At 44.3% G+C, this 14,609-nt stretch overlaps 1 protein-coding gene across 1 annotated transcript in view; it reads left to right on the forward strand.

Annotated features, from left to right (window-relative positions):
* The window catches only part of LOC142074995 (unconventional myosin-Vb-like), a 116,011-nt gene that overhangs the window by 83,546 nt on the left and 17,856 nt on the right, over positions 1-14,609 (forward strand). The window contains exons 23-29 of the mRNA XM_075135989.1: positions 441-525; positions 1,023-1,171; positions 1,894-2,013; positions 3,120-3,257; positions 5,853-5,915; positions 10,361-10,612; positions 11,429-11,526. Of these exons, the coding sequence (XP_074992090.1) occupies positions 441-525; positions 1,023-1,171; positions 1,894-2,013; positions 3,120-3,257; positions 5,853-5,915; positions 10,361-10,612; positions 11,429-11,526 (905 nt within the window). The remainder of the gene's footprint in view (positions 1-440; positions 526-1,022; positions 1,172-1,893; positions 2,014-3,119; positions 3,258-5,852; positions 5,916-10,360; positions 10,613-11,428; positions 11,527-14,609) is intronic.

The raw sequence follows: 14,609 nt of genomic DNA on the forward strand, positions 1-14,609 counted from the left end.
GCCACATTACCTGAAACAATCAGATTTTTTTTTTCCCCCCAACAGCAGTCAGTGCTATGACTGGAAGATGGCAATGAAGCCCATTAGGTATGGAAATAAAACTCTGGTTTGATGACCTGATCACTTGTAGGAGTTTCACTCCTGCAGATCATGGTCGCTAAGTCCAGCTGCTCAGTATTTTATAAGATTCTGCTAAAAACATTAATTTAAGGGAGAAATGCACTCAGGAAAAGAAAAATTAGTCTCTGTTGTTGCAGTGTGGTTCTCTTACGCTTCAACTCCTGATGTACAAAGGATAACTGGCAAAGCACAAGGGGATAGATCTTTTAAACAGCAAAGAAAGCCCGAACAAAGCTTACTGTCTCCAGCCAGGTGAAATGTAATCCCTCTGCAGAGGGTCTGACCTGCAGCAAGCAGTAATTCTCTGCCTTGTTTCGTAGCGCATATCCGACTTGGAAGAAGAAAATGCTCTCCTGAAGCAGGAAAAAGAGGAGCTTAACAGCAGGATCCTGTGTCAATCTGAAGGTAAGAAAAAATGCTGCTGTTGATTTGCTCCTATGCCAAATCTGGTGGTGGGAAGGAGGCAGAGAAGTCTTTAAATGCAGCGAGTACCACTACTTAACTGTGCAATATTCTGCAAATGAATGTATTTCCATACTGTGCTGGTCTTTTCTCAAGTGGATTTATGGCTGGCCCATGGGAGCTGGAGCTGGCACAGCTGAGTTGAGCATAACAGATCTCATGGTTTTGCAGGGGCTGGAGATCTTGCTTTAACTCAAATGGCAGACGACGCTGTTCTCCGAGGAAAAACAACTCCAGCTGTTCCAAATGGCGAGGAGATAGATCTAGATTATAATAGTCTCTAAATATTAGAGAATGCTTATATGTATTTTAAAGGTTCTTGGCAGAGAACATTTTGTTAATTAGTCATTGTTATTGCACATATTTACAAGTTCACTTTGAAGATGAATTCATAATTTCTTTTCTCTTTTTTTTTTTTTTCTTTTTTCCTTATTTTAAAGATGAATTTGCACTAAACACGGTTGAGGAAAATATCCAGATGAAGAAAGAGCTGGAAGAAGAGAGGTCTCGTTATCAGAACCTGGTAAAAGAGTATTCGAGGCTGGAGCAGAGATATGACAACTTGCGGGATGAAATGACTATTGTAAAGGTAATGAAACTGAAATTATCCCTGTTCTGTTGTGTCCTGGACACGATGTTGGTGACTGGATAACGTGGCTCACTCATCCCCAAAACACTTAATAGAAGTTACATTATTGTGCAGTTTGTGCTTGATATTTCTAAGACTGAACTTCTGCACTGAAGCCAAACCGTATATGTGCCTTGAAAAAGGAACCTGATCTTTCACGCTTCTCAGTTAACTACTTAGAGATATCTGTGAATCTCAGCAAAAGCTCGTTTGTGCTTCTTGTTTTGCTTTTTGTTTCAGTGATGTTCATGTGTAGGTGTTGGATTAAAAAACAAAAAAAAAACCCCCCAAAAATCCCAACAACGTGGCTTCAGAATTTCAAAGGCAAAGTTTTTAGGTTCACCCTTGCTAAAGTCTTAAAAGAACTGTTGGAAATTAGATAATAGTTAGAGTGCTGCTGGATTAGGTGGAAGGCTGAGCGTTTAAAGGGAGCCCAGAGGGTGCAGAATTTTTCAACTGAGCTTCTGTATCCCTTCACATTTTAAACTATTCCCTTGTGTTAATATGAATGTTATGGTAGGGCATAAGAACTAGAAAATGGAATTCACTATAAGGTGACAGTCAAGCCTTTTGTAAAGGTAACCTTAATATATAGACACAGATTTTCTCTAAGAAACAATGTTTTGTGAGGAATCCTTCCATAAACACTGAATGTATTACGTATCTGCATTGCTCCTTGGCAGCAAGCACCGGGGCACAGAAGAAACCCATCCAACCAGAGCAGTTTGGAGTCCGATTCCAATTATCCATCCATATCAACCTCTGAGATAGGAGACACCGAGGATGTAATACAACAAGTGGAGGTACAGTAAGTCGGGCAGGCTCGGGGGGAGGAGGGAGAGCCCTGCTCTGCAGGGATGATTGACGTGGGTCTTGGAGCACATAGGAGGAACGCAGGTTGGATTATAAGGTGTGACGGATTAAATTGATTTCGTGCTACAGAAATACATCGTTAATTGTGTGAGAGGGATTGCAGGGTTGCGGTGCTATGGCAAATGCTTACTTGTTTGTGGCATCAGGCTTAAATAGGGCTCTAAAATAATAAAGCGTTGTCTTTTGGCCAGCTTAAAGACTGATGAAAATTCATCAAAGCGGTCGGTGTTGTTACATGTAGTTATTCCTAGCACTGATCCTTCTCCGCAAGGATACCAGAGTTCATTACCCCTTTGCCCCAAGCATTTTCATTCCAATGCATCTTCACGGATGGTTTGCTGGCCAGCACAGCCCCTGTAATCAGCAGTCTCTTAATACAGAAAAGAGCAGCATAAATTATTCCCTGGCTATCAAGAATCGCATGGAAAAGGGAAATGTGTTTTGCTTACGTTTGCTAGAATAGGCTGCTTTTCAAACTCCACTTTCATGACTCGAGAGCATGTGTGGATGATGAATGTTCCTAGGATCTGTCACCCCACTGGCAGGACCATATTTTGTGTCCCACGTAACATGCCTGCAGAAACCCCCACTTCCCTTTGCTGGCTGCTGTGTTACATTGCTTTAATATTTCTGAACTGCTCTGAGAGCATTTGCTGAAGTCAAAGGAATCAGTATTGGCCAGGCTTTAATATAAAATATTCCAGGTGAAGCCAATTAAAAAACAACTAATAAATACTTGGCTAGAAGGGCCTCAGTAGGGCATTTTTAATGTTCTTAGCTGTGGCCCAAATCAGCCCGCTTATCTGTTGGGCTGTTAAACATTCAATGATTTATTAAAATGAGTCAACTGTTTATTGACATTTAAAATAGGTGCTTAAAATAGGGGTTTGGTCTTTGAAAGAACGTGCCTTTCTTGGGATGCTCCTGTTACTGGCTGTTGCTGGGGTTGGTGCTGATGGGGTCAGGGCGTATCTGGCACTGTGTGTGGTTATAAAACTTGACTGAGGTCTTCTCCTTTTTCCCTGTTCTTCTCCAGGAGGTTGGGATGGAGAAAGCTGCCATGGACATGACCCTCTTCCTAAAGCTACAGAAGCGAGTGAGGGAGCTCGAGCAGGAGAGGAAGAAGCTGCAAATCCAGCTGGAAAAAAAGGAGCAAGAGAGCAAGAAATCTCAGGTAAGATATGTCTTTTCATTGATACTAATATTTCATGTTGGTAACTGGCCTTCCTTGATTGCCTGAGGACACGCAATGTAGGAATTGAGGTTTGAGAGTGACAAGTTCAAGTTAAGAAGCAGCAAATCCAGCTGAGAGAAGCTTTTTTGGCAGCTAAGGACAATTGGACAGGAGAACTGATTTTTTGTTTTAATTATATTTTTCTAATAAACTGGTTATAACAGATTTAGGACAGTATCTTAAGTATCTTGAAAGCAATGAAATCTAGAATCAATTTTGGCACATTTTATTCTGCCTGCATTGATCCTGTTTCCTTCTCTTCTGAGAAATTAGAAGTGTGGACTGAGTTCTGTTAGTGAAGGTCAGAACGAAGAAGGGGAACGTGAGGGCAGGAAGGCTCTGCAGAGGGACCTGGACAGGCTGGATCAATGGTCCGAGGCCAATGTATGAGGTTCAACAAGGCCAAGTGCCGGGTCCTGCACTTCGGCCACAACAACCCCAGGCAACGCTACAGGCTTGGGGAAGAGCGGCTGGAAAGCTGCCCAGAGGAAAAGGACCTGGGGGTGCTGGTCGACAGCCGGCTGATCATGAGCCGGCAGTGTGCCCAGGTGGCCAAGAAGGCCAACGGCATCCTGGCCTGTATCAGAACTAGTGTGGCCAGCAGGAGCAGGGAGGTGATCGTGCCCCTGTACTCGGCACTGGTGAGGCCGCACCTCGAATCCTGTGTTCAGTTTTGGGCCCCTCACTCCAAGAAGGACATGGAGGTGCTGGAGCGTGTCCAGAGAAGGACAACGAAGCTGGTGAAGGGTCTGGAGCACAAGTCTGATGAGGAGCGGCTGAGGGAACTGGGGTGGTTTAGTCTGGAGGAGGCTGAGGGGAGACCTCATGGCGCTCTACAACTACCTGAAAGGAGGTTGTAGCGAGGTGGGGGTCGGTCTCTTCTGCCAAGTAACAAGTGATAGGACGAGAAGAAATGGCCTCAAGTTGCGCCAAGGGAGGTTTAGATTGGACATTAGGAAAAATTTCTTTACTGAAAGAGTGGTCAGGCCTTGGAACAGGCTGCCCAGGGAAGTGGTTGAGTCACCGTCCCTGGAGGTATTTAAAAGACGTGTAGATGTGGTGCTTAGGGACATGGTGTAGTGGTGGACTTGGCAGTGCTAGGTTAACGGTTGGACTCGATGATCTTAAAGGTCTTTTCCAACCTTTTCCAACAAACGATTCTATAAATCTATTTGGAGGATTGCAGATGGATGTGGTGCTGCAGCCTTACGGACACAGATACCACCTTTTGGCTGGATCAAACCTAGAGGCATGTCAGTGCTCAGGAGCCATGAAGAGAAAGGCCCTGGTACCCCACATCTCCACATGTCTTTTGGTTGATTTGGGTTATTCAAGTCCTTCTTTGCAGTCCTGGCTTCAGCCCCATCCAGCAGTGTGTGGCGTGAGCTGATAAGCACTTCACAGACATGTCAGGCTTGCGTCCTCAGTTCAGTATTGTTATAATCTGTGTGGTTGGTTTGGTTTTTTTTTCCCCCAGTAATGATCATATAGGAATGTAGCTTAAAAAATGGTATAGTAAATCAGAAATAGCAAGATAGCTGTTAGAAGAATGGGTTCTTCCTTTCTATTGCAGGATTTCTATCTCTAGGGCAGGGATATTCCTTTGATATATTCTTTCTTCCTTGTGAAAAAATGTCTTCCTACAGTCTGGGTTGTTTGCTTGGAAGTAATTTAAAAAAAAAAAAAATTAAAAAATCAAGATTACTGATGACATAGTGGTAACTTAAGAGACAGGAGTCCATCCAGACTTGCAACTGGAATCTGAAAATACAGCTTTCTAGCTGCTGATGAGCTGATGTTTAGCATGGGGGGCTTTTAATAGCAGATGTCTTGTATACATTTCACCCTGCCATTTGTAACTGAGGCTTTGTGGCTTGTTCAGAGGCCAGAGTGTGGGAGGCAATGCCCGCCATGAAACAGCAGTGCTGCGTGCATGGTGTCGTGAAGCAGTAAAGATGCTCTTATATAAAATGCTGAGCAGATGCCATCATTCTTGGTTTCATAATTGAAATTTCTGGGGCTGTTGTTGCTTTGTTTGGGAATTATTTTGTTGATTTCCTTCCGGCGTGAGATCTATGTGTCTGTTGACAAATGCAGTAAGAGACTCAACAAAATCATCAACAGTAATTATTTACTTGCTTCACCAGATATTCTTACTGATCACCTCTAGCAATTTGCAGGAAACACATGAAATAATAAACTTCCCCAGCCTCTCATCCTTGCTGCAGAGGCAGATTAAAAACCTACTTCGCAACCACTATATTGAAGATTATTCCCCTAATGACTGTCATTGTTCGAAAGCTGCAGTGAGCCACAGTTGTCAAGATATTAATGACAGATTAAACCATTTTCTCCTGAAGCGGCCCCTACCCCGCTACGTGTTGCTGGGACTCCGTCTAATGGCAATTAATAACATTGTTATGGTTGAGCTGCAGCAGGGCTGGCTGTTGATGGAGGCATGCCTAGCCATCCTGTGCCACGTGCGGGTTCTTCTGGCTGCTTTTAAATATTAATTTATCTCTTTAATCCACGCAGGTAATTGAAATGAAGACTGAAGTGACTTCGGACCATGAAGATTTTGCATACAACAGTCTGAAGGTGGGTAAGGAGCTCCTACTTAGTGCTGTATCCTATTGCATGGCTCCAATAGCCCAAACAAATTGTCTGAACGTGGCAATGACCCAAAACCTCCTGTAATCGGTTCTGACTATTAGAGATAGCAGTTTGAAAGCTGTAGCTCTCCATCAGCTCCTGGGCATAGGGTGGGCTTATAGATCTTTCTCTCTGGGGCAACATCTGTTCTGCTCTGATCTACCTATTTGAGTCTTCCATGGCGGTGACAAGCCCACTTATGGTGAAGGGTGCTTTTTCCCACATATTCCCACTGGGACTTTCTTGGGTTTCCTTTGGTGTGACACTGCAGGTCTCAGCGGTTTGCTCTGCAGTAGGTGTGAGTTCTTGCGGCTGAAGCCCAATGTGTTTCTTGTTCCATGCTCCAACTCCGCTACTTTTCTGCTTTCCTTGCGTTCCCAAGGTGCTAGTCAAGTCAAAACCAAAAAAATCTGCATGGATTGTAGTAACAGCCTCCATCTCCCAGCAGCAGTGCTGGTGGACCATAGTTGTCACATGTCTTCCCAGCTATTGCTCTAGCCTGCAATTCCTCTTGTCCCTAAACTCTATATCCTTTCAGTTCTGCTTCCGTCATTTTCTCCCTACGACATACAGAGCGACTGAAACCTGCTGGGCTCCTATTGCGGCTTGTGTGAGTTGTGTCCTCCTGCTCTAACTGTACCCAAATACTTCTGGTCTTGACTGTTGGGCCGATTCTTGTGTCCTGCTCATCCTTAGAAAACTAGTTTCTGGGACAGGCTTTGTAGGAGTGGGTTTTTTTTGTTTTTTGGTAGTGCAGACCTACACCACGTGTTGCACTGGGTGGGGCAAGAGATGCTTGGATAAGGTCATGAATGGCAGGGTATGGTTTGGATAAATATGAGTATAAATAAAATAAACAGTGCGAATGTAAATATATTTATAAGTATATGCATTATTTTGAAATAATGCATACAAATATCAGTTTGGGTAAGTGTAATAAATATGGTTATTGCTGAAGAGCAGGTTTTGTTGGGGGTTAAGGATGTTTCTGGGTCTTGTTCAGTTCTTTGCGACCTGAGTCTTCACTTTTGGGTCCCATTCAAGATGGTTTTGGCATGCACAGCCCCTCGAGCGGGAGAATATAAAGTGTGGGTGTTAGTGGATGGCCGTTGGTTTTTGCAACCAGCCCATGGTCTGCTGCTTCATACGTGTCTACTGTCATCCAGCTTCGTGTCTCGGTGTAATTGTCCTGTACTGTCACAGCACCCACGATGGCAGGGATTTGCCTTGGGATTAGCTTTTGGTGGGGAGCCTGCTCTTGGTGCAGATTTTGATGGAGGGAAGCAAGCGAGGCACAGTCCTTCCTTAGGGAGGCTCATTTGGGTAAGGGTTGGTTGTTACTTTTTGTAACGCTGCAAAGAGATGTGAGAAACTTGGGCTAACACTGATATATTTACAGCAGGCATAAATTACGTGTCCTTTGTAATGGATAAATAGAGTTTTCAGTAGATGCTGTCCCAAAATATGCCCAGCCGTGGTGGTTAGGTTAGCCATGATGCAGGGCTGGAGGTATGTGAAATATCTCCCTGGTGGGAGATGTGTCCCTGAGTCGTGCCTGTACAACAAAAAGTTCCCCAGTTAAAAGTGTATTCTCCGACTTGTTTTTTCAGGCTGGGAAAAGTGCGAGTGGGAATGAAAGCACCAAAGAGTCCTTGCCCTGACTTTGTGTTCCTAGCAGGAGCACAGTGCATAATTTGATTTCATGCTCTTCACATAGCTGGGATGTTTCTTTCATCCCTTAGACTTGGAAGCTCATCATAAAATGAGCTTCTAGAGGATTTTCTTTTCTTTTCCTATCGAGTACCAGAAATAGAAGAGAGGGCAAATTCCTGGCATGGCAGTGGTAACCTCTGATTTACACAGGCTCATACTTCACCCAGCACTGCTATATAAGCCCCTTCCTAAAAAGCAAGGCTATTTCCATCACTGTTAGTGCTCGGGTACCCCTTTCACACCTCCATAATACTGTACGTGTGGGACAAGTGTGAGTTCAAGTTCAGGATGTTCTGACTGTATAACTTTTCAAATAAATTAGCACTATTGGACCATGCAGAAGAAAGAGCATTTCTCACAGTGCAAGTAGAAATCTCCCTTTCCATATTCAGAGCAGTTTATTTTAGCTTCTGTTCTGCCATCACTGATGCTGGTGCAAAAAGGGTGTACGGGCAGGGGACGATAGGTGTCTCCTCCATGTCTATAGATACTTTAACATTGCTGCATGCCCAAAATCCACTAAGAAGTAGGAAATTAATTTAATTGTAAGCTCTGAAAGGAGTCCAGAGTATGAACTCTTGGAGCGGGGTTGTCGGTTATAACTTTCTTTCCTGATCTTTCTGGCTTCATTTCTAACCAGAGCACAGCTTGATACAACCAGTTCCTGGAGTTACAAGTGCGGCTTACCCTTTTAAAAAAAAAAAAAAAGGTGGGGCAGGGGGAAGAAAAGGAGAGAAAAAAAAAAAGGAGGAGGCAAAAAAGGGGAATAATAAGAAAAGCAGGGGTCTTATCCAGCAAATAACAAAAATCGCAGAAGAGCCATTTGTGTAGAAAAACACTTAACCGCTTTCTTCTTACCCTTCACCTGTCCCTGAGCATGATCAGAAAAGAGCGGAGAGCAGGCCGATGCCTTAGCCGCATAGCAAGAAGAGTTAAACCCAGTTTGGTATCGATTCTCCACCACGTGCACGCTTTTCAAACTCTTGTTTTAAAAAACAGTTACAGAAAAGCCAGTGGCTCATACGCTCCCTCTGCTGAGCTGTGGTTAATGTGCATGTGGAGGAATTGCTGGATCAAATGCATTTTTTATCCTCTTTTTTTTTTTTATGACAGATGGTATAAAGTACCTGACTATGCTCTGTTACTGATGGTGTTTGTTCAGCTAGGAGTATGTCCAGATGCCAGATCAGCTATTCTGTTCACACCTCTGCTGTGATAATGCATGCTATTTATAATTTGTAAGGATTTGTAATTATAACACCCGTTTCCTATAGAAACGTGGTTTACACAGCTGTGCTTGCTACACACTGTATAAATTGCTCCCATCCCCCCCAGCCATTTTCAGATTTGTTAGCTCGCCTCAGCCAAAGCTGATAATGAAGCAGATATCCCATAGATAAGAGGGATCGTGCAACAAAGCTGCGGAAAGGCTCAAAAGGTAGTGGGGAGAGGGAAGCACCTGGATCTCAGTGGGGAAAGAGCTTGTGCTATTGTAGACGCTAGAGAATCCACATGGATGGGGGGTCGGTCCCTAGGAAAGAGCTGATCCCAAATCAGCCAGACACCAGACTTTGTCAGCTCCCTCACAGATGTCTCGGTTTTTGCCATGCAGTAGTTGCATGTGGATCCTGCTGGGTTTTGGCGTTGTCCGAGAGGCCTGGGTGCATGGGCACAGGAGGGAGCAGTCCTGGGTGCCACCATGCAGCAGCTGGTGATGGCAGCTCTGGAGCAAAGAGAAGGTGAATTGTTGGGATTTGGGCTGTGAGCAGGACCCCAGGAGTCTGGCTCCCTCCCTGTCTGTGACCCATAGCAAGGACTGCACCATCCACAGGAGCAAAGCTGCTCTTGACCTAGCTGGGATGCTCCAGGTGGGTTTTGGGTGCTGGCAAAGAGCTGCCAAATGTGGTGTTACCACCTGCAAACAAAGCTTCATGGTGAAATACTGAAATAAAGACTGTCTTAGCTGCCAGAGTTTTATTCTTCCGTCTTCTACTGTCATGCAAAAGTAAATAAGCCCTTCAGATGTCTCAGCAAATACGGCGATGCTCATACATCGTTATTCAGGAGAAGCAGTTGGCGTCAAACTTGTACTGTCTTGCCCCTGCCTGTCAAATGCCAGCAGCTGATGAGACGTCAGGGCAAGAAAATCATCCAACTGCAAATGTTGCACCGGGGTAGGGGAATTACAAAATCTACGAGAAAAGAAGCTGTAGCGGGAATTAACACAGCCGTAGTTCACCTAATGGGATGTCTGCCGTGATGAAGGGTCATGTAAATCAGCATCTTCCAGCTTATCTAATGAATATGAAAGATGAGCTAAACATTGTGGGGTTTGTGGTGATTTCTTGATTGAGAAGGAAAAGGGGTGGAGAAGAAACAAACGTGTTTGGCTTCTCTAATGGATTGCTTTTGTGTTTAAATATAATGTCAACAAATAAAAAAATCTCCCCTGTGTCACCCTGTAGCGTTGTTATTAAATGGCAACAGACTACTGATTACAGCAAAGATCTCTTCTGAGCTGTGCATGGCCGGACGGGCAGCAAAATCCAGATCCTGGCATGAATTGATTGTTTGGCTGTGATCATTGGTAATTGAGTTACCTTAGAGGTGTCTCAGATAAACTCTCTTGCAGCGCCTCATCCTTTATCTAAACTGGTTAATGACTTGATATTTTCCAGAGGCAAGAACTGGAGTCGGAGAACAAGAAGCTGAAAAATGAACTTAATGAGCTGAGGAAGGCTATCGCAGACAGAGCAACCCTGAACAACTCATCCAACGATACTCAGGACAGTTATAACCTCTTACTGAATCAGCTGAAATCGGCCAACGAGGAGTTGGAAGTGCGGAAGGAAGAGGTGCTCATCCTGAGGACGCAGATTATGAAGGCAGCCCAGCAAAAAGAGGCAGGCAAAAACATGGTAATTGAGAGGGTAATGGATTTTCCTTTCCTTTTCCTATTCCGTTGTTGAAAATTCACTGCTTGCCCGAGCGATGCCATTTTTGCTTTGGTAGGCTCTGGGTGGCAGGATGGCATGGGGAAGGTTATAGGAGGTTCTGCCTATGGATAAGAGAGAGTCCATGACATGATTTCAGACAGCCCAGGACTATATGTCCCGTGGTGGTCTATACTGCTGTTAAGGTGCTTGACCCCAGACCTGATGAGGTCTAGCCAGCCCACACCAAGGAACAACTTCTCCAGCCCTGCACCAAGGTGTGGCGGTCTGAGATGGTTCCTGGTGGTGTTTTGTGACAACGGGCTTATTCTGCAAGGAAATGGGATGGAGGAGAAAGAACTTCTGGACCAGATTCTGCTCACTTGATGCTGGTGCAGCTGTAATGTGTTCCTAATGGCTTGTAGGCAAGAAGCAGAGCCTGTCCCATCACAGTCGTTTGAGGGCTCTTTTTGTTTAGAGCCTGTTCTGATGGAAGAGTACATTTTCTGAAAACTCTCACGTGGGCTTTTTAATTCACGTGCCTTATCATTCCTTGAGATTTTGGTATGTTTTGTATTTCAGACCACACACACCCCTTATCTCCCTCCCAGGTCCGTGCGTCTTCCTTCCATCTCATAATCTCTGCTGCTGTCTGTTTGCATGCGTATGAATTCATAGAAACTCTCCAGTCTGATGGATGCCCTGAGGAAGCTGTATTAACGATGGTTGGGAGTTGTTTGGTATCAGGAACTTTGAAAGACAGGAGGAGATATGTAGGATGTCATGCTGCTGTGTTTTGCATGTTGAATTTAGGAAAGCATCACCACCAATGCCAGCTGGCCGAACAGTGACAAGCACATTGATCAGGAGGACGCGATTGAAGCCTACCAGGGGATGTGCGAGACGAACCGGTAAGTGTGGTCCAAATTTTTCCAGCAGCAGGAGGGGCTGACCAAAGTGTGAGAGATGGGATCCAGACCAAAATTAACAACATGTTTTAGAGAGTTTACCAGCTTCTGAATTGTGTTCTGGACCTTGGGTCAAGGATGGACCATAAAGATGGGACGAAAGATGCAGGTCTTGTAATGGGTGAGGAGCCCTCATCTTTGGGGCAGTGTGTCCCCAAGGGAGGGGAGATACTGGGCAGGTAGGAAAGCCAACATGGAATTGAGCAAAACTGGATTTTGACTTTGATTCCAGTACATGAACAGTAGCAAGACTAGTATTTGGGATATATTTAAGAGTTACTTATTTCAAGTAAGTCCTCATGCTATGCTGGGAAGAGAGCACGGTTCCCCTCTTGTTTTCCCAGAGGCAAAAGCCTATGATGGTGAACTGAGCTAACGAACACATGCTGTATTCTCTGGCAACACACGTTATTGGTTTTCTTGCATCTAACCTGAGAGTTGGGAACATTCGTTTGATTACAGGTTTCCCATAGCGAGGGTTAATATTGTGAACATGTGTCTGTCCTTACAGTAACAATGGGCTTATATTGCGAGGCATTAAATCAATCCTTGCAGCTATTCAGGAGGACATCAAATAAAAAAGTAGTATCTTGCAAGAACACAAAATTACATGGATTAAACAGCAAGATAATATGTAAAGTAAGTAAATATTTTATTGCAAGGAAATTGAATGTTTATCTCCTTTTCTCTTGACAAATAGAGACGTTTGAGGCTTTTTCCCAAATAATTTGTGTTCAGCAAGGTAGTCAGAAGGCCTAACTATTGTGGATTAATGGCTTTTAATAACACAGTATACTTTGACACTTTATAAACTGGTTGCAGAAGGTTGTTAGCAGTCCAGACTGGGAAAGATCATGACTTAATTAGGATTTTATTCATACTTGTGTGAATATGAGCAAAGACACACTATCTTTAAGTGCATGTGAAAAATTGTGAAGAGTTGCTTAATGCTTTCAGAACTGGATGCCAAAAAGGTGCAATGGGAAATCCATGTGCCCGGATTGATGTGCAAAAATTCAATGTATATATAGCTGTGCGGTCAACTTTGGTCATCGTAGCCATGCTGTATGTCCCCCAAATTCCTGCCAGAGTATGGACTGGATTTTCTGAATTTGCATCTATTTTACTTCTTGGGAAAGTCCTAGGAGAATCTGTGGAGATGTCTCCAGTTACCCGGTGTGAGTACAGAGATGGGCTTGATGGAAGGACTGGGTTCCACATGCATTGCATTTAAACATAGCTTAAAACCTTGATGGCTGGACCCTGAGGCTCTGCCCACACCAGTACTGCCAGCTTTCATTTTGGCATGGGGACCTGGAGGAGTGGGGAGTGTTGGGGTCCAGGACGCTCATGATACTGGTTTCTTACCTGGGCATCATGTCTGGCTGGATCAGGACCAGTGTTTGTTTTTCAGTTTGTTGCTATTGAATATTTGCTTTCCTGAAGTGAACTTGCTGATGAAATTCCTGCCCCTTCTGCAGTAGAGGTGAGGAGATTGATTTAAACATCACCTTTTTGTCGGTAAATCAGTGGGGCTCAGTGTGCTTCCTACTGCAAGCTGTGTTTTTTTGGTCACTTAATGAATTCTGTGGATATTCTCTTATTTCCTTCCGACTTTCTCCTGGAGTTATGGGCACTGGTATGAGATGCAAAATCCCATTGTCAGGCACAGAGTTAACTCTTCCCTAACCTGCATTTTCCGGTGTGCATGTGTAGGGATGGTTGGTTTGTGTTCAGGTGTTGGTGAAGGAGTTGGAGTCAAAATAAGAGTTGCTGCTTTCATAGGGCACGCGTCTGACCAGGTTCTATCACTGGTCCCCAGTAGTCATCGGTATTTGGTCACCCTGGAGTGATGTTGTCCACTTTCACTCAACCTGCCGGGAGACTCTGGTCCTTCTTCAGCTGTTCTGGTTTCCAGACTTAACAGCTTCTGCAGTGAGGATGGAATCACGCAGAGAAATCATCAAAAATGCTGCAATGATCTTATTTTCCACAGTGTGCAGATCTTTTTCCTTGCCATTGCGCAGGTGAGCTGCAATTTAAGAAGTTCATGTGATCAGGCCTTGGTGTTTTTTGGCCTTTTGAGATTTAGGAGGGGAAATCTGTAGTCACCAGGCTCATTTTCCTGTTTCCTCTCTTGTATACCTCTCATGTGAAGCTTGGCTGGAGCTTGGCTCTTGTACTGCAGTAGCAGTAGCTCTATGTACTATCACCCTGATTTTCTGCGGTGATTTATCCAATGGCTCGTTAATCACCACCAGCTTCCCCGTTACATGGTTCCCTGTGCATGTGTTTGTATATTGTGTTGGTTTATAAACTGCTGGAGTCAATGGCAATAAAACAGATGAAAACAAATGCTTGGGGAGCATGGATTATTGTATTTGTTGATATAAATTAACATTTCCTCCCCCCAGCACAAATTTGCATTCGTACTTATGCAGCTCTGTACCGAAGTGTGTCAGCGTGAGAAATAAAACTGCTTTCTCTTTCTAATCTTGATCAATAAATATTTTCATGGAAAGCTTTTCTGGTGGGATTGCAATTCTGAAGTGGGATTAGTAAGCAAGAGCCACTTTTTCTCCCACCTGCGCTGCAGGGAGCACTCCCATTTCTCTTTACCCCAATACCTCTGATTCTGTTGGCGGTTTCTAACCGAGGTGGATGCTCTTCCATCGGTCAGTCTGACCGATGTGGTAAAAAGCCTTGGTCCACCCATGGGTCACTCCTGGCTCAAAGCCATCCTGTCTTAGCTATTCAGGCTGGGGATGGAGCATGGCTGGAAGACAGACCTTTTATTCACTCTATGTCTGTATAATCCAGGACTTTTAAATACAGCAGGAAGAAAACAGGAACATCTTCCAGGTGCTGCTAACCCTGCTCACGTAGCAATTCTCTTTCTCCACGCCGCTCTCGAGGGAAAGCTCTTTGATGCCAGGTCAAGGGGAAGTTTGAATTAAAAGCAGCCCCTTATAAATGCAGTGAACTCAACTTTTTTTTTTCCCCTTCTCTTGCTGACTTTCAACTGC

Source organism: Calonectris borealis, chromosome W, assembly GCF_964195595.1.
Source record: "Calonectris borealis chromosome W, bCalBor7.hap1.2, whole genome shotgun sequence".
NCBI classification, from domain to species: domain Eukaryota; kingdom Metazoa; phylum Chordata; class Aves; order Procellariiformes; family Procellariidae; genus Calonectris; species Calonectris borealis.